The sequence below is a fragment of the Apium graveolens genome, chromosome 4, assembly GCF_009905375.1.
Source record: "Apium graveolens cultivar Ventura chromosome 4, ASM990537v1, whole genome shotgun sequence".
NCBI classification, from domain to species: domain Eukaryota; kingdom Viridiplantae; phylum Streptophyta; class Magnoliopsida; order Apiales; family Apiaceae; genus Apium; species Apium graveolens.
Genome location: NC_133650.1, coordinates 40744025 through 40767662, shown reverse-complemented (window position 1 = coordinate 40767662; position 23638 = coordinate 40744025). Strand labels below are relative to the sequence as shown.

Sequence of the window (23638 nt, the reverse complement as noted above, 5' to 3'; positions counted from 1 at the left end):
CCTTGATAGTTTCAAACCTGATTACTACTAATCTGTGATGTGGCTGGGTTGGTGGAGGTGGATTATGTGGTGCTTCTTTGTCTGTCATTAAAGATTGATTTTTAGATCTTAAACTGTTTGTATGTCAACACAAGCTCTGATACCAATTGTTAGGTCCGTAATCAACTGTAGAGGGGGGTGAATACAGTTTATGCAAACAATTCGATAAAGGTTTAACAGAATCAACAGTTTTTATATTAATCTGATAAAAACTATTACACAAGTACTCTCTCAAAGGATGAACAATTATCCTTGAGATCTGCTAGATTATCTGAAAGATATAACAATTCGTAACACTTATAATGTAAACCTAATATGTGCTTATATAGTGCACATTTTCACAATCAATAAGGAATCATATTCTATTACAATAAGGAAACCTAATACATATTCGTGTATGATTGCTTCTGAATTAGTCTTCACCGCCTTGAATTCTGCAATCCTTTTCCTTCTCGAATATCTACTGAAATGACTAAATCCTGATGACATCAACTGCTGATCCTCAAGTACTGATAGGCACGTACTGATGACGCCACCTTCAGTAAATCCTGATAGTTTTTATCCTGATATCATCAATTATATTTAACACATGTTCATTTTTGGTAGCACTTAAATATTTTCAATGAAGTACTGTTTTGATAAAATATTTTATGCAAACTATACATTTTTGTAATAATCTAGTTGATAATATATATAATTTTCAGAATCTCTAATAAAATCTGTTTTGATTTAAATTAGAAAAAAGTTCGGCCCGATCCGATCCGAATTTAGCCCAGTAATGCCCACATCGAGGGTCTAAACAAGCTCCCGCATTTTCCACAATCCGATGTGTCAAAGTCAAGAACCGAAAAGTCGGGCTCCGTTATGGGCGGGCCCAATGAAAGCCCGTTGTCCAAGGCTAGCCTATTCCATCGCGCTGGGGCAGTGTATAAAACCTGGGATTTGCAGTGGCGGTGAATGGAAAAGTGATTGAAATAAAGAAACCCATGGAAGACAAACCTTGTTCATCTTCCTCCTCCTTATTCCCTCTCTTGACCACCACCCCTGCCCCTATCCCTATCCCTATCCCCACCTCAACACAACCACCACCTCAATGGCTCTCCAACTCCAGCTTCACCACCGACATCAACGACGTCGTTTCATCTCAGTACCACACCACTCCAATCCAACATCACACCCACACCCACACCGACACCGACACCGACAACAAACACAATCAGCAGCGTTCACAATATGATTTACTTGACGACGATAACAAGACCCGGAAGAGGAAGAAGCAATCAGCTCATTTGGATTCTAATTACGCTACAAAATCAGATACCCCTTGGCTGAATACCACCACTGATAAGGACTATTTCTTCGATTCTCGCGGCGATCGTGATAATTTGGCTTTCGGTTCTATTTACAGGTCTTTCTATCCCCCCTCCTTCTATATTGTGTTTATATTCACTCTTATGATACTTCTGTTTCCATATTACATTCTGTTACATTATGTTAGTTCCTTTTGTTTTTACCATTTCGTATTATATATATATAAATTGGACATGGATTATTACTTTTTAATCTCTATTACTTAGAGTTTGCATTTCATGTGTTTGTCTAGTGTTTCTAATTGAATGTTTTACTCTGTTGCATTGCCTTAGTTCCGGTAGTGTTATATTCTTAAATGCATTTTTTAAATTTATACTATTTGGTGGGAAGCAGTTTATTTTACAGGGGATATCAAATGGTCTTCCTGATATTGATTCCATTTTTTATTTTATGAGGAAACCAGGTTTGGATGGGTTTAATATTAGGTTTGATGACCGTTCTCCAAAAGCAGCATTGCCACAAGGTGTTATGGCACCAATTAATTTTTTTAATACTATGTACCTTTCATCGGCATTTTGGGGTCTGATGCTTCCTGTTACTGTGAGTTTAATGGCTTCTAATGTATTGAGGGGTTATTGGGGGCAGAGGCTTTTGTGGGAAATTGGTGGCTATTTTGTTATATATCCTCCCACTGTACATAGGTATGACAGAGTTAAAGCTTACCCGTTTAATGAGGAGATGGGAATCAAGTTTTTGATATCTTGGAGATCGAGTAAGCATAGATTATTTGAATTAGATAGGCCACTGAGCAAAAATTGGTAACAGAGATACGAAGATGCATTTGTTTTATATTAGAGTAAAAAGCTCATTTTACCCTTAAATAACGGAGTTGCATCAAATTGACGGACGTATACAGTTTGCAATTATTTTAAAACTGTAATATTTCAGGTGCTCGATTTCAAACTACGGTATTGCAAGGGGTTCCTCGAGCAAAGTGCAAGTACCCAAAATGCACTTTACTCTTTAAAATATTATAATGTTAAAATAGCTAAAAAAAATTCGAATCTCATTTTAAATCTTAGGTTCTCGCTAGAACCTTACTATATATATATGCTTTTGCTAGTCGTGTTATAAATAAATTCTAAGGTTTTATAAAGGATTTAACAATGCTAAGTGAAGATTATTTATTAGGTGTTAGTTCGAACCATAAGGTAATGTTATAAACTTCATCAGACTGCTCTTATATAAATATCGAAAGAGGATAACGAACTTATTTTACTAGCCCTGGCACACAAAATAAAGATAATATGCAAGTGAAGCTTATCTCTGGTTTTTTTCTAACCAAAGAGAGAAAAGAAAGTTGTTTTTTATCATTAGTTAAAATATGGTGATGTAAAGTTCTTTTCTGAATTAGACAAACAACCTTTCTCTTTTTCCAAAACAACTGCTGTTCCAAATTAGTTAATGTGACGTGAGTATATTCTTGTTGGAACTTTATAAGAAGAATTTGTAGATGAAACTGATGTTGGCTTTCTTTCATATAATTTCCTTGAGCCTGAAATGTAATGTTATTTGTCCGCTAAAACAAGCAATATAATTCGTGTATGCAGAATGGATGTTGCACGCTACAAGCCTCACCCATCTACATTTGGCAGTACAACTCATCAAAAGCATCACTGGACTCAGAATAGATGGGAATTTGATGGAGATGATATAAATGTCTTGGATAGAAAACTCAAATCTGTAGGTCGTTATTGGTCGGCTAGGTACGCTGCAGTGGAACGGCATAAGTATTTCAAGCGAATGCGGATAAATGCACCTGAAAAATGTGTAATGGCTATTGAATATTTCATTCCATTGTCAGATGATACTTTTTGTGAACATTCTGATGGTAGAACATTATTAGGAGCATCAGTAATTGAGGAGTCATGGGAAGATACAGTTTTACGCAAAACAAAGGAGTTCAACAAATTGACAAGAGAATATCCTCACAGTGAGAAGGGTTGGTTGGATTTTGCTAATTTCCAAGACCAAGTCGCAAGTATGCAACCTCAAAAAGGTGTTCGGTTGCAGACCCTTGAAAAAAAAATTAGTATACTGGAGAAGGCAGTTGAGGTTAATCCGGATAATGAAGAGCTACTAGTTCGTCTTTTAACTGCATATCGCAGTAGAGATAGCACAGATGTCTTGATCAGTAGGTGGGAGAAATTACTTGTGCAGCATTCTGGGAGTTGGAAGTTGTGGAAAGAATTTTTGCAAGTTGTTCAGGGAGAATTTTCTAGATTCAAGATTCCTGAAATGAGGAGAATATATGCCAATGCAATTAGAGCTTTATCTTCTACACGTGGCAAGCAGCATAGGCAGGTTCTCAAATTTTGATGTTTATGTATATTAATATCTGCAATGTTCCCATCTTTTAAAAAGCCCATTTACTCATTTTTAATAGGACCATTTGAGAAAACATGTTTTTCTGTTGTTAACTTAATGCAGATAATTAGTATGAGATTTGTTCGTCAATTTGAGATGTATTTGATAGTTGACTAGTGCCTGAGACGACTTGATAGGTTAAGATAGTGGTCTGTGGAGTAAGATCAGAAGGTATTATGATATTTAGTTGAAGTAGCTAATGCAATGCAATAGATGATAGAGTAACTTCTTATTCGTCATTCTCCAGATGTTTGCTTGTTGACATAGGTATAGCAACTTAGAGCATGCGTATAACAAACCGGATTAGCCAGCACTTGTTTTTGTGGCCTTGTGTTAAGACTTTTGTGGTAGGGTAGTGATTATTGCTGCAAATTTTGAGGTGGTTTAGCATACCCACCAAATCAGCAGAGTGTTCCTACTGTTAAATTAAGGATATAGTTTTTTCCTTTTTCTAAGCTAATTGAGAAGGTGACTTAAAACTGTCCTATGGAAAGCTCTATGTTTGTCAGGATTTAATGTCATCAAGGATAGGTGCTTGTGTATTTTTTTGTTTGGGGGAGGGGGGTGTAACATAACTTGGTCTATTCATCTTTACTTCCCAAAATTTGTATACTATACTGGACATTTGATTTGGTCTAATTACAAAGCTTAAAATCCTTATTAAATAAATGTACTGGGACATGACACGGGAACAAAATTTGAGCAAATCTGGATCTTCAGATGTTAACTGTGGTCTATGGGTGTTCGGGGGTTCGTACTGTGAGTACTGTTAAACAAAACAAGGTAAACTACCGATAGAGTTTGTCTCTTCTCTGCCTTCCAGACTCTATTACACCTGTTTCTTTGATTATGTATTCTCTATTTTTGTATGGTTCATGGAGCTAATTACTGATCACATTCTTTTAATAATCTTATCCACTCGTTTTGATACAGGTTCATGGAGGTTCGCATGATAGTGCTTCTATTCAAGAAGAACTTCATCTGGTTGATATATTTGTGAATCTATGCCGATTTGAGTGGCAAGCTGGTTATCAAGAGTTGGCTACAGCTTTATTACAGGCAGAAATAGAATATTGTTTGTTTTGTCCTTCTCTACTTCTTTCGAAACAGAGTAAATTGAGACTATTTGAGTATTTCTGGGATAGTAATGGTGCTAGAGTTGGGGAAGATGGGGCTCTTGGCTGGTCAACCTGGCTCGAGAAAGCGGAAGAACAGAAGCAGAAAGTTATTGATGAAGACTTAGATGAAATAAATGAAGGTGGTTGGACTGGTTGGTCGGAACCATTGAGAACTAAAGAAGTTGATGGAAGTCGGGAAATTACAGGCAAGAATATTAAAGAAGTGGAGGAATTTGATGATGAACTTGAGGTGAGTGGAGACGAGCCAGAAAAAGATGCTGCCACTTTGCTGAAAATGCTTGGAATTGATGCTGATGCAGAAGCCAGTGATGAGGTCAAAGATGCTGCAACTTGGACTAGATGGTCCCGAGAAGAGATGTTACGAGATACTGACCAATGGATGCCTCTTCATTCAAAAGCCGGTAAAACTCTTTCAAATGCCGTGGTATTTGTTGGTTTTAGGTGTATAAAACAGCATGAGGAAGAAGAGAAAATATAACGTGAACTTCATATATCTTAATATGATCATAGGCGTGCTTTATATAAAGAAAAAAACTAACAAACAATCTTATCCCTAACAAAACTGTAACAATACAAAAATATTTAAACTAATCCTATTTCCTAAAGACGTGGTAAAAATTAAACTACTATTAAAATAATAAAAATATTAAAATCAAAGCATAATTTTAACTCTCCCCTCCTTGCTTTGATGTTTTAATTTCCATCAAAACAAATCATCACCTTCATGCTCCTGCACCTGTGTAGTAGCCTGTCTTTCCTTGGACTTCTTTATCATCTTCTTTTGTACTTCCAAAAATATGTTGTTATTGTGCATACTCCTCATAAAAAATTGTAATTGTCTCCATTCGTTAATATGTTGTGATTTTATCGTTTTGGTCGTCGTTTATGACTTCTTAGTCATGGCATGGTTTATGGTTACTGATCATGATTGGGTTAAGGTTACGGATCATGGCATGGGTTATGGGTCATGGTGTTTCACAGGTCTGTTGTGAAGAGAGCTCTTGATACCATTTGCTGGTTTTCAGGTGTTTTTAAAACATGAGGAAGAAGACAGGAGAAAAATATAAACGTTATTTTCATACGTCTTATTATCATCATTGGTGTGCTTTATATGAAGCCAAAATCTATCAAACAATCTTATCCCTAACAAAACTGTAACAATCCAAAAATATTTAAACTGATCCTATACTAATCCTAATTCCTAAAGATGTGGTCAACATTAAACAATTATTAAAATACTAAGAAGCAAAGCTTAATTCTAACAGTATTGATCTCTGCACTGTGGAAATCGGAAAGGTCAATAACTAATTATGCAGTGGTGACCCGAGTAGGAGTGCAATATCTTGACTATTGAATTCTAGTAAATTTTCTTTGGAGTTCTATAATCTATATAAAAGGTTCCTTTCAATGATAATTTTAGTTTCCTGGCTACCAACTTAAATATCATAGAATTTGAAATTGAGACTTAATAAATAAGTGAGTTTGCATGTGATTTTTTGCATTTATTATATACTCCTACTATATTATATTTGTCTCTACTTAATACGGTCTGGCTTAGATATTTATTATGATATTGAGTTGTCCCTCAAATATCACCATTGAGACTTAATATTGCGGATAGTCTTGTCCAGAATGACCAAACAAAAAATTTCGACATTTATCAACAGTCCATAACGACATTGATCCACCTGCCACTCCAGATGGCTAGGTTTTTGGTGTTGTTCTATGCACCGTTACCTGGACTCTCTAATTTTGTTTTCATTTCCTTGTCGATTAGACATGACATGGCCGTGGGTATGAGATCTGACTCGGAACTTTCGTAGTGATACCATACACTTCTTCATGAAGCAACCTAGGTTCTAAGTTCATAATGATAATGTAAGGCTCTATAACAACTTGGATATAGAGAGTGAGGAACATTTATGACTGTTTCCATGCTATCCGTTTGCTTTTATACTATGGGTTTGACATTGTAACTACGTGTTTAAGTTTTATTAGCGGAAGGCACTATGTATTGTAAGGTGAAATAAATAATACTGTATATAATTTCAAACTTATATGCTGACTGCTGAGTGACCTGAGTCCCCATATTCATGTCTGGTTTCAGTTCCATTTAAACTAATAATCCAACAATTAGATTCACACTTGCGTCTCGAGTCTAGTGTGGGAGGCTCAACTAAACTGGTTATTTTTCTCCCCAACCATGGATCTCATGCCCCCCATGTTCCTACACTATTTTCTGCTAGTTGGGATGAGAGCATATGTACCAACTTTGGGGAGTGTTGAAAATTTAGAATAAACAGATTAGTTTGGTAGAATACCAGTAAAACCATTTGGATTTTATGATTATGATAATTCTCTTGGTTTCTATATGACACATCAAAAAAAATTTTAATTCTCTTTTTTTGCCAACTTTATGAATAATAGGCATAGCTAGACTAGCATTTCTGTTGCTTAATATGTATATATACATTATGTCATTACCACGTGACAATTCGTTGGAAGATCTTTAGTGTGTTCTTTTCCTTGCTTTTTAATTATTAAATGGAAGAACATGAACTTATCCGCTATGACATACTTAACCTGTTCGAGTACATACTTATTTCTCTCTCTAATATTTTGAAAAAAGAGATTGAGGCCTCTGGTCTAGGCTGACCTCTTAAAATTTTACTAGAGCCCTCAATTATGGCCGATGAAACCCATTGCTACAAACAAATCAAGACTAAAAAAACACAGAAACAATTTAAAACATAAATATTAAACATGCAAAAAACTGCTGCACTTCCTTGTAAGATCTAAAGAGAACACCCCTTCAAGCTTTTTGTATTTTACGCCCAAGTAGCTGCCTAAATTTATCAAGTGCATATCTGTTACTTGAATTTAGTGTTTTGTTTTCCTATGCCTGTGGAATCTTGTATTATCTAGTATATCAATTCTCTATAATGCTAGTAATGCAAAAAATTTCTGGAAAGCAGCTGGAAATACCCATGGTGATGGAATATCAGATGGTGAAGTTGATGAAAACATTTCAAGGGTTATATTATTTGAAGATATCAGTGAATTCTTGTTTTCATTGACCTCAGAGGAAGCCCGTCTGTCGTTATTATACCAATTTATTGATTTTTTTGGTGGCAAGATATCCCAATGGTTAGTAATCAATTTTCAATGTTTATTTAGAATTACTGTTTATTTACGTTGCTCGTCCGAGCTGTGCACATCTTCATTAAATTTGAAATAATTTTTGTATAAATGGAGTTAAGTTGCCTATTCAAATTTTATAATGGTACCATAGTTTTTATGGGTATTAGGTATCATGTGTTTCATCATAAGCCTTCCTTAGTCTTTTCTCGTGGGTCTTCTTTACGCAAAGGAGTGGGATAGGGTAATTGCTTTTAGTAAAATATTCTAGCCTATTTTACATTTTAAGTTAAATCTGGTTAATCATGATATCAAATGAAAATTTGTCAGTAATGGAAAAGAGATACGTAAACTGCAATGATAATATTGGTCTGTGTTAACTGTTTTATTATGCATGGAAACAAACATTACTACATCAGTCCAAAGTCTTTTTCAAAATTTGAGTTTTTTATTAATTACTACATTCAGATGCTATAGTAGTGTACCTGTTTGGTTCATGCATCAATACCAGCTTACCTTGTATCTTTAATGATGAATTTGCCTTCTTTGTCCAAATTCATTAATCATTACACATCTGTATGATTCTTAAAATCTTTCCAACTCAGATATATCTCCACAATCTGGTAGTAGATTCAAATTTATACGAAGTTTCTCCACTTACTCCTTGAATAGTTATTGTAGATCTAAAATTTTTGGAAGAAAAAAGGTAAGGTGACTGATTAGGTAGAATAAGATAGTGTTGCATATATGCATGGATAAAATATAAGGTAATTTATATTGATACTTTAAATTACTGCTAACTAAAACAGAAAAACTACCCAAGAAGATCTTATAAATATTATGCTACTATACATCTGTATCTGTAATGAGATACAACAAAGTTTAATTTATTTTGAAGGATTCTGCTCGAAGTTACTAAGATGATCACTTGCATTAGATCATGGTGTACTTTTTTACTTACGACGAGTGTGTTTCTTAGTTTCCAATTCTAAACACTTCTTTATTATCAGAATAAGTATAAATCTTTCTCTCATCCGGACTGAAATATTTCCAATATACTTGTATATCAATGTTTGTGGTAGGCATAGTTGTTAAGGCGACTAGGCGGCAAAAAACGGTTAGACGTCCAACCCGTCTTCCTTTTTAGTGGGTAGGTGACGCCTATGGTCGTCTAGGCGGCTAGGAGACAGCCTAATCCGTCCAGATTTGCCTAGGCGGTCTTATTTTGACATGGGCCGATTTTGACCTAGTGTAGCCCATTCTATTTTAGGCCTAGTCTAACCCAGTTTCATATTTATGTTATAAGATGACTCACTTGCTACAGCTCTCACTACTTAACCCTAATCATACATACATATATATATACATATATGTATATATGTATGTTCTTCTGTTCTTTTCTTTTCATCTTCTTCTCTTTTCTTTTCTTTTACTCTTTTACAACGATGATGAATATACCGAAGATGATTATGGTGAAATACCAAATTCAAGACAAAGGCTAATAAAATGACCTCGATGAGTTTATCTAGTTTAGCTAAAGTAGTTGCTTGATTTGTATGCATTAAACTTTTTTTCTTTTCCCTACTCTATAAGGTTTCATTTTTAAAATTAATTATTGCTACTCTATTTAATTATAATATATAAAATGTATGTACATATAAAATATATCCAATAGTAACCGTATAATCCGCCTAATGATCGTCTAGGCGAGTGCCTAGCCGTCTCGGCTAGGCAGTAGAGTGTCGTTCGTCTTTACGTCTGAACGAGTATGGTGGTAGGATAGGTATGTAGTTGTAACCACCATGCACAATTTCGTTTTGTGCTTAAGCTCAAGTATTCTAAGGACCATCTCCAATTCTTTACACCTCAATAGTGCAAGTTCCACACTATTTTGGTGTAGAACTTGCATTATTTCCAATAACAAAACCAAACCATTACACATCTTTTACATTAAAAAGGAATGTTCATATATATATATGCTCATGGTCAAATAGAAACCAACCTTAAAATAAAAACTAGAACCATTCATAAATAACATATTTACATTACTATCTACAACCACCCCTCCCCTGGTCCACTATAGCAACTCTACTTTCGACGTTCCGCCAAGGTTGTTAAGTCGACAAGTCGAGCCCGAGTATCGTGGAATTGACTAGTCGACAAGTCACTCGACTAGTCGTAAAAAGTCGTAAATAGTCGACAATATCCTATTTAGAGTAATTATAATATATAATATAAGTAAACAAACTTTAAAATAATAGTTCAAGTAAAAACTAATAGATAATAAGTTCAAATACCCAAAGTCAAACATCTCTAATCAAATAAAAACATAACTAAAGAGTCAAATCAACTAAACAAAAACAATAATGCTTCATAATCATCCATCTCGGAATCATCTCCATCTCCTCCTTGGGTATTCTCCTCGGGTATTCTCCTCGGGTGGGACACCATAATCATCTTCCACTTCCTCATCGAAAGGAATATTATCTTCATCTTCATCTTCTTCATCAATCCGATTTTGTGTCGAACTAGTGTTCCGTCGAGTATAGGTTAGAGTGGAACCACCTCTAGCTCTCCTCGGAAAATTACGTCCCTCAAGTGATTCGGATGCACCCGAAGCTTTATCCACCGCTTCCCAAAACCTATCCTCAATGCCAACCCACTCATTAGCCCTTTCCAAGTCCTCAAATACAAGTGGATCAAATTTCCTTCCTAGCTCACGTCTCTTTTTGAATCTTGAATCAATCTTCCGGTTGTATTGGACATACACCAAGTCATTCAAACGTTGATGTTCCAACCTATTCCTCTTCTTCGTATGTATCTAAATTAATTAAATGTAATTAGGCCAACAATAGGAGAAATAATTGCAAATTGGCAATAAAGTAATAAACACTTTAAAAAAGACGAGGCACTTACAAACTCAAATGTACTCCAATTGCGTTCACAACCGGAAGATGATGCACACAAACCAACAATACGCCTAGCAAATGCTTGAAGCTCAATCGCACGACCTCCATATGCATCCCACCTATCAACTAATATATAAACAAGAATAACACAAAATAAGCATTCTTTTTTTTATGAAATTTACAAAGCTTTGAAATGAACTTACGAGGACTTTTTGACTTTCTATGCTCAATTGCCATTTCCCTTGCAAAGCTTTCCCGAGTATTTTTCTAGGCATCCGCATAATCACTTATTTTGTTCCTTGTATCCCTATCCTTGACCATCTTCTCAAGCACATCATTGAAATCTTCTCTAAGTCGTGAGACATAGTCGGGATCGTTTTCAAGAAGATCAAAGTATCTCCCGGGATTAAGAAACAAAGAAGCTCCATGTAATGGTTTTCCCATTTGAATATTCCAACGATCATCAATGATTTTCACCACTTTGTTCCGGATTGCCATTTTTCCACCTCCAAATTTCTTCTTAACTTCGGCTTTTGCATAATCAATAGCAGCTGCAATTTCAGCCAAAGAGGCCTTTCATCACCATCAGCAATGCGCAACACTTGAAGAAGTGGCAGTGATGCATCTACACAATCTCCAACATTACTCCAAAAGACGGATGAGAGAACAGTGTCACAAACTTTCCTTCCATTTTCTGATTTTGATAACTTTGACATGGTCCAATCCGACCCACAAAACAAGAAACGCAATGGTTCCTGTTTTTTTTGCAAACTATCCAATGTAAGAAAAGCAGTGGCAAACCTCGTAGCTCCAGTCCTGATTAGGTCCCTCCCAGTAGTCTTCTCCTTCATAGCATCAAGAACACGCCCATGCCTATAGATAAATGTAGTGCATCTTCTTGCCTGGTTGATTGTCTTCTTAAATGCTGAAATTTTGCCAATATCCTCCAACATCAAATCAACACAATGTGCAGCACATGGAGTCCAAAACAAAGTAGGCATCCTTATCTCCAAGATCTGACCGGCTAGCTTGTAGTTCGCCCCATTGTCCGTCACAACTTGCACAACATTTTTCTCACCAATTTCCTTTATCTTGCTTTCAAGCAAGTTGGCCAACATTTGTGCATCATGTGATTCGCTTGAAGCATTCACCGAACCCAAGAAGAAAGTGCCTTCAGGACTGTTGGCAAGGAAGTTAATGAGACTCCTTCCTCGTCTGTCAGTCCACCCATCGGACATAAGAGTGCAGCCATACCTCTTACAAGCCTTCTCATGCTTCTCCTTCAATTTTTCTGTTTCTTCCTTTGCTTTTTTAAGTAGAGGCACCCTCAATTCATGATATGTTGGAGGCTTCAAACCCGGTCCATATTGGCCAATGGACTCAACCATCACCTCATAACTCCTAGAGTTTGCGGCATTGAAAGGAATACCACATTCATAGAAAAAATTTGCAATATGCATATGGACTTTTGCTTTCTCTTCCGGAGTTGTCAAGCGATTTTCCAAAGTGGTTTGACTTGCTCCCTTGGTGTGCCTCTCTTCAACAACCTGTTCCGGGGTCTTCATATATGACATCGAAGCTACTGTTTTGCTGCTCACTGCTGGTTTTTTGAAGCTAAAGGGCTGGGCAGCAGCCTTTCCTTTGTTTGAGGCTGCACCAAATTTTGAACTTGGAATAGTATTTGAGGCTGCAGTTGAAGGAATTTCCTGGACTTCATCATCATTGCCGTCCTCTTCTACAATCTGCACATTCTTCTTACTCCTCTTCTTTTTATTTTGAACAAACTCAGTCATTTCTTTCGCAATTTCTTTGGTTGTTTTGGGACATTTACAAATATCCGGATAGCCACCAATCAAGTGTTGTTTGAACCGATTAATTCCCCGATGATTTGAATTCCCGCAAAGAATACATTTAACGTCTTTGTTAACTTCTGGCATCGGATAATATGCATACTTCCATCCCGGATCATTTGATCTACTAGCTTTTCTTTTAGGATCTTTAGCCAATTCTCTCCACGTACTTTCAGTTTCGGTGTCCATTTGTTCCTGCAAAAAATATTTTGAAATTAAAAATAGTTAACTAATGTGCACTGTGTTTTTTAATTACAGGTGCAGTAATGTGTGTTAAAAAGTGTGTGTTCTGTCTGTGAAGCAGAGGAAGGCAGTGAAGCAGAGGGTAGGGGCAGAGTGAAAGTAATGCAGAGAAGCTTGTAATTCTAATAAATTATTATTGTAATTTTAGTGAAGCACAGTGCAACATTCTTTTGCTTTACAAATAAGCACAGTGATTTTTGTAGTGAAAATAAAGGAGAAATTTAAAAATTAAAAATTACAGTTAAAAAGTTATTTATTTAATTATAAAATAAAGGAGAATTTGCTTTAAAATTTACAATAAATAATTTGTAAAGGATAAAACAATCATTAAAAAAACAAAATCAATATCAAAATAATTAAAAAAAAAGAAACGAAAAAGAAGTGAAAAGAAAAAAAAATCAAAATAATTTTTAGAAGTAACGGGAAGAAACGAAAAGGAAAAAGTTATTTATTTAATTATAAAATAAAGGAGAATTTGCTTTAAAATTTACAATAAATAATTTGCAAAGGATAAAACAATCATTAAAAAACAAAATCAAAATCAAAATCAAAATAATTAAAAAAAAAGAAACGAAAAAGAAGTGAAAAGAAAAAAAATCAAAATAATTTTTACAAGTAACGGGAAGAAACGAAAAGGAAAAAACGGTGAAAATGAAAAGAAACGACTGTGTTATGTTTGTATATATATACAAGTATATACATACAATCAGAGGGGAGAGAAAAGATGAATACAGAGAAGAGAAGAAGAGATGAATAGAGAGGAGGGAAGAAGAGACTTACCGGAGATGGAATCGATCTGCTGGAGATGGAGATGATTTGCCGGAGGGACGAGAAGAAGAGACGGAGATGGTGTCGGCGCGTAAGTGTATACCTGTGTTTAGGACAAAAAGTGTATCTATATATGTAAAAACCTTTTTTTTTAATCGGGTACGGGTTTTGGGCCGGTTTCGGGCTGGGTTCCGGGTCGGATCCGGGTAAACCCATGGACGACTTTTTCACAAGTCGCTACTCGACTTTTTCAGGCATGTCGACTTGTCGACTAGTCGGCGACTAGTCGACTAGTACGTGACAACAGTGCGTCCCGCCTCTTCATCATCCGACGTCCCACCTCTTCCTTCATCATCCAGTTATCATCTCCGATCAAGCTCACTCACCTCTTTTCCGACTAATTTTTCTAGCGATCTCTCATCATAACACTTTTCCATCACTTCTCTTTCTTAGTAAATTAATTATACCCCCTGATTGCAATAAATAATCACTAGCTTCTCCGGCCAAGAAGATTAATGATTTTGATCTATCTTTGTAAAAAATATATGATCGTAAGTATATGTCTCGTATATACTACTTGGTAATTTTCATAATACAAGTTGGTGATTTGTGTAATATAAATTAGTGATTGTCGTCGTACAATTTAGTGATAAAGGTGTAGATCTGGTGATTTATTTCATATCAGTTGCTATCTGTATTCATATATCATGTTCAAATTTCAGATCTGTTGATTTTTATTGGAAAATGGTGGTTATCGGTGATTGTTAATGATTATAAATTTCATTTACATATATCTTCCCTATTTCGCAGTAATCTTTCAAAACCCCATCCACCAATACTCTGTACATTCAACTCCGATCATTTTCTGTCAGGATTACTGATCATTAGTATAGTAGCAGTATAATAGTATGGTGTTAGTAGTGTGCTAGTAAAGTAATGTATCCTGAATGGTATATAGGCTGGTCTCTGCTACTTGAGTCGGCGTAGTAGGGTCTTTTACTGTTTGTTTGTTATATGTGAGCAGTGTCTATAAATACTTGTAAAGAGGACCTGTGTTTCATTATGTTGAATATGAAAATGGAATCAGTTTCAACCCATCTTTTTTTTCTCTCTATAACAAACTTTCTCTCTCTAGGGTTTCTAGCTTAGAACTCTATTTTTTCTCTCATTTATGTTTAAGATCTCTCTGAATCTCTCTGTTTCCCTGCTGATCTCTCTCTAATATGTTCTTAATTCTCTCTATTAGCTGTTATTCTCTCTTTTCTGCACTTATAAACCTGAAAATACCAAAAATATACCTAAAAACACATATATTATCATGGAGAACCTGGCAAATTGGTATCAGAGCTCTATAATCAGATCAACCACTGCTTCTATCATGCTGAGCACTCAAATCCGAGTAGATCGAGCCTAGATTTACAGTAATCTCCCATCAAAGTTCAGACCTTTGCAATATCACTCAGTATACTCTAGATATGTGAATTTACTGTTAAGTATTAGCTAAGTTGTAGTTGTGACAGCTGTTTGTGTGTGATTACTTGTGGATCAGTTGATATTAAAGCAGTTGGTATTAAAGGAGAAAAGTACAACAAACAGCAAGTTTAGTACATTTCTAGTAGTTATATACTCTGTTATGTGTTAGTATTGTTAGTATTGGTGTGGATTGGTTGAATTGAGGTGTTGTGATCTCAGTTGTTAAGTAGAAGTGTGTGTAGTAACAAGTCTTGAGTAGTGAGTATTGAAGGAGTTGTAGTGATTGTTGATTAGCAGTACGAAGATTGCACTCCAGGTTTTTGAGAAATGGACTCAGTTGTTTGCAGAATAGAAGATCTGGCTTTTGATGAAGCAGTATCTTTAGTTAAGCAATAGATTAAGGTTAATAAGGAAAAAACCTCTAAGAAGTTAGAGAAGTTGGAAGCTAATATTGAAGTAGCCAGGAAAATGATGGTGGAATGGTTACAAATGAAGACTCATGACTGTGAAGAAGCTTTTGTTAATCTTTTGGTTCTCAGAGTAAAAAGAAGTATAGGAAAAGCAATATTGTTGATAAGGCAGATTCTGGTAACTTACAGTACTTGGAGCTTAGGTTTCCAAGGTTTGATGAGGGTAAAGCAGTGAAGGATTGGATACATGACTGCAATCAGTATTTTGACATCTATGGAGTTCAGGAAGGAAAGAAGGTAGCTATTGCTGGAATGCACTTAGAAGGAAGTGCCAAAAATTGGTATCAGGTGTATTCATTGGAGAATTTTCTGATAAATTGGAAACAATTTTCCAAAGGAATTATGTGAAGATTCAGTAAAGAGGAACATGAGTTACTTTTTGAGAATTTTAAGCATCTGTGGAACACTTTTATAATGAGTTTGAGAGGTATATGGACCAGTTGAAGGAGCGAGTACCATCACTAACAGAAGACTATTTCTTGAAGTGTTTTGTCAGTGGATTACAAAAAGTACAAGTGGTTAAACAACTGGTTAAACAACTGCTTGGGCCAGATACAGTTGAGCATGCATACAAGAAAGCTAGATGTTACGAGCAATCAAGGCTGATGGAAAGGAAGGCTATTAATAACTGGAAGCCAACAAAAGATAAGAGTATCTGATCCACCTTGCGGGGACAAGTGGTAAAGGATGAAAATTAAATAGCTCTAAAAGATAATGAAGTAGCTGATTCACATGATGCAAAGGAAGGACAACAGATTGAATCAGACCTTAATGAGCCCATGGCTGTTTTAGTTAATAAAATTGGAGGAGTCCAGGATGGTCAAACCATCACACTAACTGGTATGAAGGGAAAAAACACTTTTCTATACTCATTGATGGAGGGAGTACTCATAGTTTTATTGATGATAAAACTGCTACTCAATTGAAGTGTGAGTCAGTATGAGTGTAACAGGAGTGATTCTATTTTCTCTCATCAGTATGAGTAGTTGCCAGAGACAGGAAAACGGGTTGATATTTGTGTTAGATGTTGTGGATAACAGGAGTGATTCTATTTTCTCTCATCAGACAGAAGGAGATGTTGAGACGGGTAAGGAAGGAGAAAAGCTGAAGCAGCTCATAACAGATTATGATGATATATTTCAACCTCCAGTTGTATTACCTCCAAAAAGAGATATTGAACATTCTATTGACTTAAAGAGACCTTATAGGATTTCTTTTGACCAGAAAAATGAAATTGAGAATCTGGTAGCAGAAATGCTGGAATCTGGGGTAATCAGGCCTAGTAGCTCACCATTTGCATCTCCTATCTTGCTGGTTAAGAAGAAGGATGACACTTGGAGATTCTGTATTGACTACAGAAAGCTAAATTCCTTTAACCATCAAGAATAAATTTCCAATTCCTCTTATTGAAGAATTATTGGATGAGTGGGGTTGAATGCTTTACTAAATTAGATCTGAGAGATGGATACCATCAGGTGAGAATGAAGGAAACAGATGTGGAAAAAGCAACATTTAGAACTCATTTAGGACATTTTGAGTTTACTGTGATGCAGGAAACAAATGTGAAAAAAACAGAACTCATTTAGGACATTATCAGTTTACTGTGATGCCATTTGGGCTCACAAATGCACCAGTAACTTTCCAGAATTTGAGGAATGATGTCTTTAGACCACATTTGAGAAAGTTCACACTGGTTTTCTTTGATGACATCCTCATCTACTCTAAGTCTGCTGAAGATCACTTACTACATTTAGAGCAGATCTTCAAGCTCATGAGACAACACAAGCTATTTGCTAAGGGATCCAATGTGAGTTTATGACAAGCCAGGTAGCTTACTTAGGACATGTGATTTCTAGACAAGGAGTGGCTGTTGATCAATCTAAAGTTGCTGATATGTTAGCTTGGCCTATTCCTCAAAATTTGAAGGCCTTAAGGGGGTTCTTGGGATTAAGTGGTTACTATAGAAAATTTGTCAAGGGTTATGGAATCATAGCTAAACCCTTGACTAATTTGTTGCAAAAAGATAACCTCCACTGGACTGAGGAAGCCACTACTACATTCACAACTTTGAAGCAAGCTATGATTAGTACCCCTATTCTTAGATTGCCAGATTATACTAAAGAATTTACAGTGGAGTCAGATGCTTGCAATACGGGAATTGGGGCTGTCCTAACTCAAGAAAGACAACCTCTGGCTTATTTCAGTAAGGCCTTAGGGAAGTCTATGGCTACTTATGAGAAGGAATTGATGGTTGTGGTAGCAGCTGTTAAAAAGCGGTCTCCCTACTTAATGGACAAGCATTTTTACATCAAGACAGACCATTGGGCATTGAAGTTTTGGCTGGGCAGAAGATTAGTAATCTTCTACAGCAGAGTGGATCAGCAAGCTTATGGGATACAACAATACTATTTTGTATAGGTAGGGTACTGACAATACTGTTGCTGATGCTTTGTCAAGGATGCATGATGATCCTGGTCCTTCAGACTTAACTCAAGAAGTGAACCATGGGGACATGGTTCAAACTTATGGGGGAAGGGTTGTCAGGATTACTGATCATTAGTATAGTAGCAGTATAGTAGTATGGTGTATGGTGTTAGTAGTGTGCTAGTAAAGTAATGTGTCCTGAATGGTATATAGGATGGTCTGTGCTACTTGAGTGGGGGTAGTAGTGTCTTTTACTGTTAGTTAGTTATATGTCAGCAGTGTCTATAAATACTTATAAAGAGGACCTCTGTTTCATTATGTTGAATATGAAAATGCAATAAGTTTCCACCAATCTCTTTTTCTCTCTATAACAAACTTTCCCTCTCTAGGGTTTCTAGCTTAGAACTCTCTTTTCTCTCTCATTTCTGTCTACGATCTCTCTGAATCTCTCTGTTTCTCTGCTGATCTCTCTCTAATCTGTTCTTAATTCTCTCTATTAGCTGTTAATCTCTCTTTTCTGCACTTATAAACCTGAAAATACCAAAAATATACCTAAAAACACATATATTGTCATGGAGAACCTGACATTTTCATCATTTCATGTTAAACAAGTTAGCGATTTTATGTAAAAACAGTGATTAAAAGTTAAATTTGACAATTTGAAGATTTCAAATTGACGGTGTGAAGAAAACGGAAGATGGCGTGGGTAGATCTGAGATGTTAGGGTGATTAGAGATGGTGACGATAATTTGAGGGAGTGATTGGTTGATTGTAATGGAAGATAAAGAAGGTGATGCTGATGAACACAAGTGGGTTTGGCATTAAGTTGGATTGGGCTTTATTTAGTTGATTAGGCTAGTTTCTAGTTTTTATTTTAAGGTAGTTTCTATTTAATCAGGCCCCTAAATATACATATATATATGTATGTATATATATATTTCAGTTAGAAGAGTGCCAGGATGTAATGTGAATTTTGATAAACAAATGTGATGTTAAAATTACTTCAAATGAACGGTGTTCCCAAAAATGGTGTGAACTTCTACACCATTTTATTGTTATAATGTCACGTTGGAGATGCTCTAAATTGTTCTGTGAAATGCAAACTTTACATATTGTTCCCATCTGTTGTTCCCTCTGTGGTTTGGTGTTTGCCCCCTTAAATTTTTCATAAAATAAATAAACTTATTGACATGGTTCAACTCTTGCATCCCTAAAATTGCAGGACCTCCACAAACAGTTCAGCATGGGTTGAGAAAATACTCAGCTTAGAGGTTCTGCCAGATATAATGTTGGATAAGTTGAGGAAGGTTCATGAAGGTTTAACTAGAGTAGAGAGCACTCAAAAGAGTTTCAGTTTGGAATGTCTACTGGATCGCTCCGAGGATACTTCCATGAGGACTAATATGATGAAATTTCTTCTGAACGCTACCTTACTTTGTCTGAGTGTATTTTCTAAAAACCACCTATTGCAAGAAGCAGCACTGGTTGCTGATGAGCTATCACATACAAGAATGGGCACTTTATCCAGTTCGGTGACTCCTTGTCGACCTTTAGCAAAGAGCCTATTAAAGAAAAATCGCCAGGTAAATGTTAGTATTACTTTTAAAGTTCTTGTCTTCTGTTTGAATCTCTGCTGAAGGTCTTAAGAGTTCCACGCCTTTCTCTTTGAGATGGAAAACATAAAATTTTAAGATTTTTTGGGTCTCCTGCTGGTTGCTCCTGAGGTGTTTTTTACTGGATAAATGTTGGAAGCCCTTTGCCTTTCCTCATGTTCTATTTCTGGGATATTGTTGCATTCCTTTTAAGTCGTATCTTGCAGCAGAGGGCTTTATATTCTCCATGTTTTTTTCTATTCTAGTGCTGTTAATTTTTCTTGGTTCTTTTTTTTGCTGGATACAAAAAAGATGTGGCTAGCTTGATCGTTTATTTTAGTTCTCATTGCTTCTTGATCGCTTCTTACCTAGTCTGCCTTAAACTGCCTTGCTTTTGTTATGCTTTGTAGTTAAAGGCTGTAACTGATTCCCTTAATATCTTTCTTTCTGAACATTGTTCATATAGGATGCGCTCCTGTGTGGAGTTTATGCTCGCAGGGAGGCAGTTTTTGGGAACATTGATCATGCAAGAAAGGTCTTTGACATGGCATTATCTTCTAGCGAAGCAGTTAAACCAGTAAGATTCATTTTATCTCAGTGTTTAACGTGCTTATTTGTGAATATATGAATCTATGTATAAGTCGTACATTTACTAAATACAATTTTCACTTAATTATTTTAAGTTTAATATGTTAAATTTTACCTAATCCGATTCAAATGAGATAATGATAATGATTATTAAGCTTTGTGGAGACATACATCGAGAAACTGTATGTGTTGGTAGTAGACCGTCATGAACGACAAATTTTAGGGAATATAGTTGTGATGGCATCATTCTCTTTGCTTTTATCTCTTATATTTAAAATTACTAATTGCTTTGCATATTCATATCTCTGAAATCTTATGCACTCATTTATGTGAAGGTGGATCTTTAATGATTAATAAAAAAGGTAATATAAGTTACTATTATTATTTGTTAAGTAACCAGTCACTCTAAAACCTTAAGGTAGTAAAGGAAGGCCCCAACAGGATCTTATACTCTTCGGCACTTCATGTTGTCAATATACTCCCTGTATTTTATATGCTGCACAATTGTGCTCATGACATAATTTATCTATAATGTGAAACAGGAATCCCTGTCATATACATTCTTAATATATCTATGGTATGCTGAAGTGGAACTTGCAAACAGTTCTGATAGCAGCTCAGAATCAGGATTACGAGCAATGCACATTTTATATTGCTTTGGAAGTGGAGTGAAGTACAATCCTTTTACATGTCAGCTGTCAAGTTTGCAACAGTTGAGAGCACGTCAAGGATTTAAAGAACGAATTCGGGCGATACGGTCAATGGGGGCACATATCGTCACTGATGATCGCTGTACAGCCTTGATATGCTCAGCTGCCTTATTTGAAGAGTTGACTGCTGGATGGACAGCGGCTAGTAAAGTTTTTGATCAAGCCTTTTCCATGGTCCTTCCTGGTACGTTGCTAATATATTATGTATGAACTGCCTACTAGTTTTTTTAAAGCAGTAGTCTTCATTTTGAGTACTGCTATGCATGTTAGGCATCACATGTTGATAATTCATTTAAGCAAGTGGACATCATGTTGTGAATTTCATGTTTTCTCCAGAAATGTCAAAATTTTCTATTCTAGTAGTTCACAGTCTCAATTCTAAAAATTCACAGCATATCTCATATCTCTAGCAGTTGATTGACATACATTTATGATGGCAGAGAGAAGAGTGTACAGTCATCAGTTTGAGATCTTGTTCAAATATTACGTGAGGATGCTGTGGAAACATCGTGAGCATTCTCAATTATCAAACGTGTGGGGTAAAATTCTGCAAGGGTTGCAGTTATATTCTCTCAGTCCAGAACTCTACAGCAATTTTATTGAAATAGGCCATCTTCATACTACACCTAGTAAAATGCGACTGATATTAGATGACAACTGTCAGAAGTAAGTTGTGTCTATTTTCCGTCTCTTATTGACTACCAACTTCTTTATCTCCTCCATTTACTGACAAGGAAATCATAATTTCAAAGCTTAGATCAACACTTTTAGACCGACAAAAATGTAACCAGTGACAATTTGATTATCAATTTTTCTTTTATGTCATATTCATGTCAAAAATTGCAGGAAGCCATCCGTGATAGCTTGGTTATTTGCACTGTCATTTGAAATAAGTAGAGGAAGTTCCTATCATCGTGTGCATGGCCTGTTTGAGAGAGCACTGGCAAGTGACAATACGCGTAACTCTATAATACTCTGGCGTTGTTATATATCATATGAGATGGATGTTGCATGCGATCCTTCTGCAGCTAGGAGAGTTTACTTTCGGGCTATCCATGCATGCCCATGGTACGTTGTAGGTGTTTTCTTTCAATATTATGAAAACAAGCGAGACACATCTTAGATGAATTAATAAGCCTGGTCTATCATATATAAAATGGAGATGTTTTCCCTGTTTTGTTTCTTTTGTTCAGGTAGGTATCCATATTTGATTATTAATTTTTTCAGGATAGTGAAATGAGACTCACGAAGTATTTTAAAGGGAAAGTCGAAACAACTAAATTTTGTGTTTATTAAAGAGAACGTGGTAATCTTGTGTCCATAAAAGTAATGCTTGGTTTCTTGGATGGATAGATGCCTTTCGTATATTATGTTTGTTTAAATAAGATTTATTTTAGTAAAAAGCTATTCTGATCTTAACTCTATTCAACATGTTTTTAGGTCGAAAAAGCTCTGGCTTGATGGTTTCCTCAAACTGAACTCTATATTAACCGCTAAAGAGCTGTCAGATCTCCAGGAAGTGATGCGGGACAAGGATTTGAATTTGAGGACGGACATATATGAGATTCTATTACAGGATGAGCTTTAGGTATACATGGAATTGCAATATCCAACGTCTAACAAGGTCTGTCAATAATGAACTAAGCACTTTGTTTCTTAAATCCTGTTGTAGGAGTCACTTGTAGCTTGAGGCCTTGAGCTTTCTTAACTCTTGTTGCAAAGTTACACGGAACAGTGCAAAATCAAGATTCCTTCGAATTGAAAGTAGTGCAATATGTGTGTTCTGTTACAGAAGTGGGTCAAGTGACCGATCCCGTTATAAAGAGCCCTAGATAACTAGAAAAAGTCTTTAGAGAAGAACTGTATACGACTAAAGTTTCATGGGGTCCACAGGAGTCCACTAATTGGAGTCCTAGATTTGTATTATTGAGTCAAATTCTATTGAGATTTTAGATTACGTTTTTGTTAGAGATTAGGGAAATTATTTATGTTCTGTAACTAAAATTTTACATAAAAGTATTACAAAATATATTATTTTGTAAATTATATTTTACAGAGATCATTATTTTATTCAAAATCTTGAATATCATACATGTACCACATGTAGAATATTAAAATATGTTTTATTTTATGAAACATGTTTATGTTGCAGAACGTTTGTTTAAATTACCGATGATACACATTATACTTATTAAACTTAAATGATTTTTAACAATTTTATTGAATTAGTGATATTTGTAAAATATAATTTACAAAATAATATATTTCATAGTATCTTGATTGCAGAATATAGGTGGTTTCCGAGTTTTCCATTAAAAATGTGGTATTCATAAAAATTTTCTTATAAAGTTTTATGTATAAAAAAATGGGTCATGGCTAAATTTTATATGGACAATATTAACCTTTAAGAATATATATAAATAGATTTGAGATGTACATATAGAGCTGATAATTTGTTCGTTTCGTGTAATTTCGTGTTTCGTGTCATGAATGTCCAACCCAAACCCGAACCATTAAGGATTCGTTTCATTTCGTGTTCGTATACCTTCATTTCGTG

The 23638-nt window shown here is 35.6% G+C and overlaps 1 protein-coding gene across 2 annotated transcripts; it reads left to right on the top strand.

The window, feature by feature from the left end:
* Window positions 1-937: 937 nt before the first annotated feature.
* Window positions 938-23129, top strand: LOC141717950 (uncharacterized). 2 transcript variants are annotated; one of them, XM_074520251.1, is made up of 11 exons: window positions 938-1447; window positions 2961-3714; window positions 4711-5317; window positions 7892-8063; window positions 19414-19774; window positions 20250-20360; window positions 20914-21265; window positions 21522-21747; window positions 21928-22149; window positions 22522-22669; window positions 22754-23129. In XM_074520251.1, the coding sequence occupies exons 1-10, from the start codon at window positions 1026-1028 to the stop codon at window positions 22667-22669; spliced, it is 3375 nt and encodes a 1124-aa protein (XP_074376352.1). In that variant the 5' UTR covers window positions 938-1025; the 3' UTR covers window positions 22754-23129. The 2 variants fall into 2 exon arrangements, with proteins under 2 accessions (XP_074376352.1, XP_074376353.1); XM_074520252.1 differs by having other exon boundaries at window positions 22522-23129.
* Window positions 23130-23638: the final 509 nt, after the last annotated feature.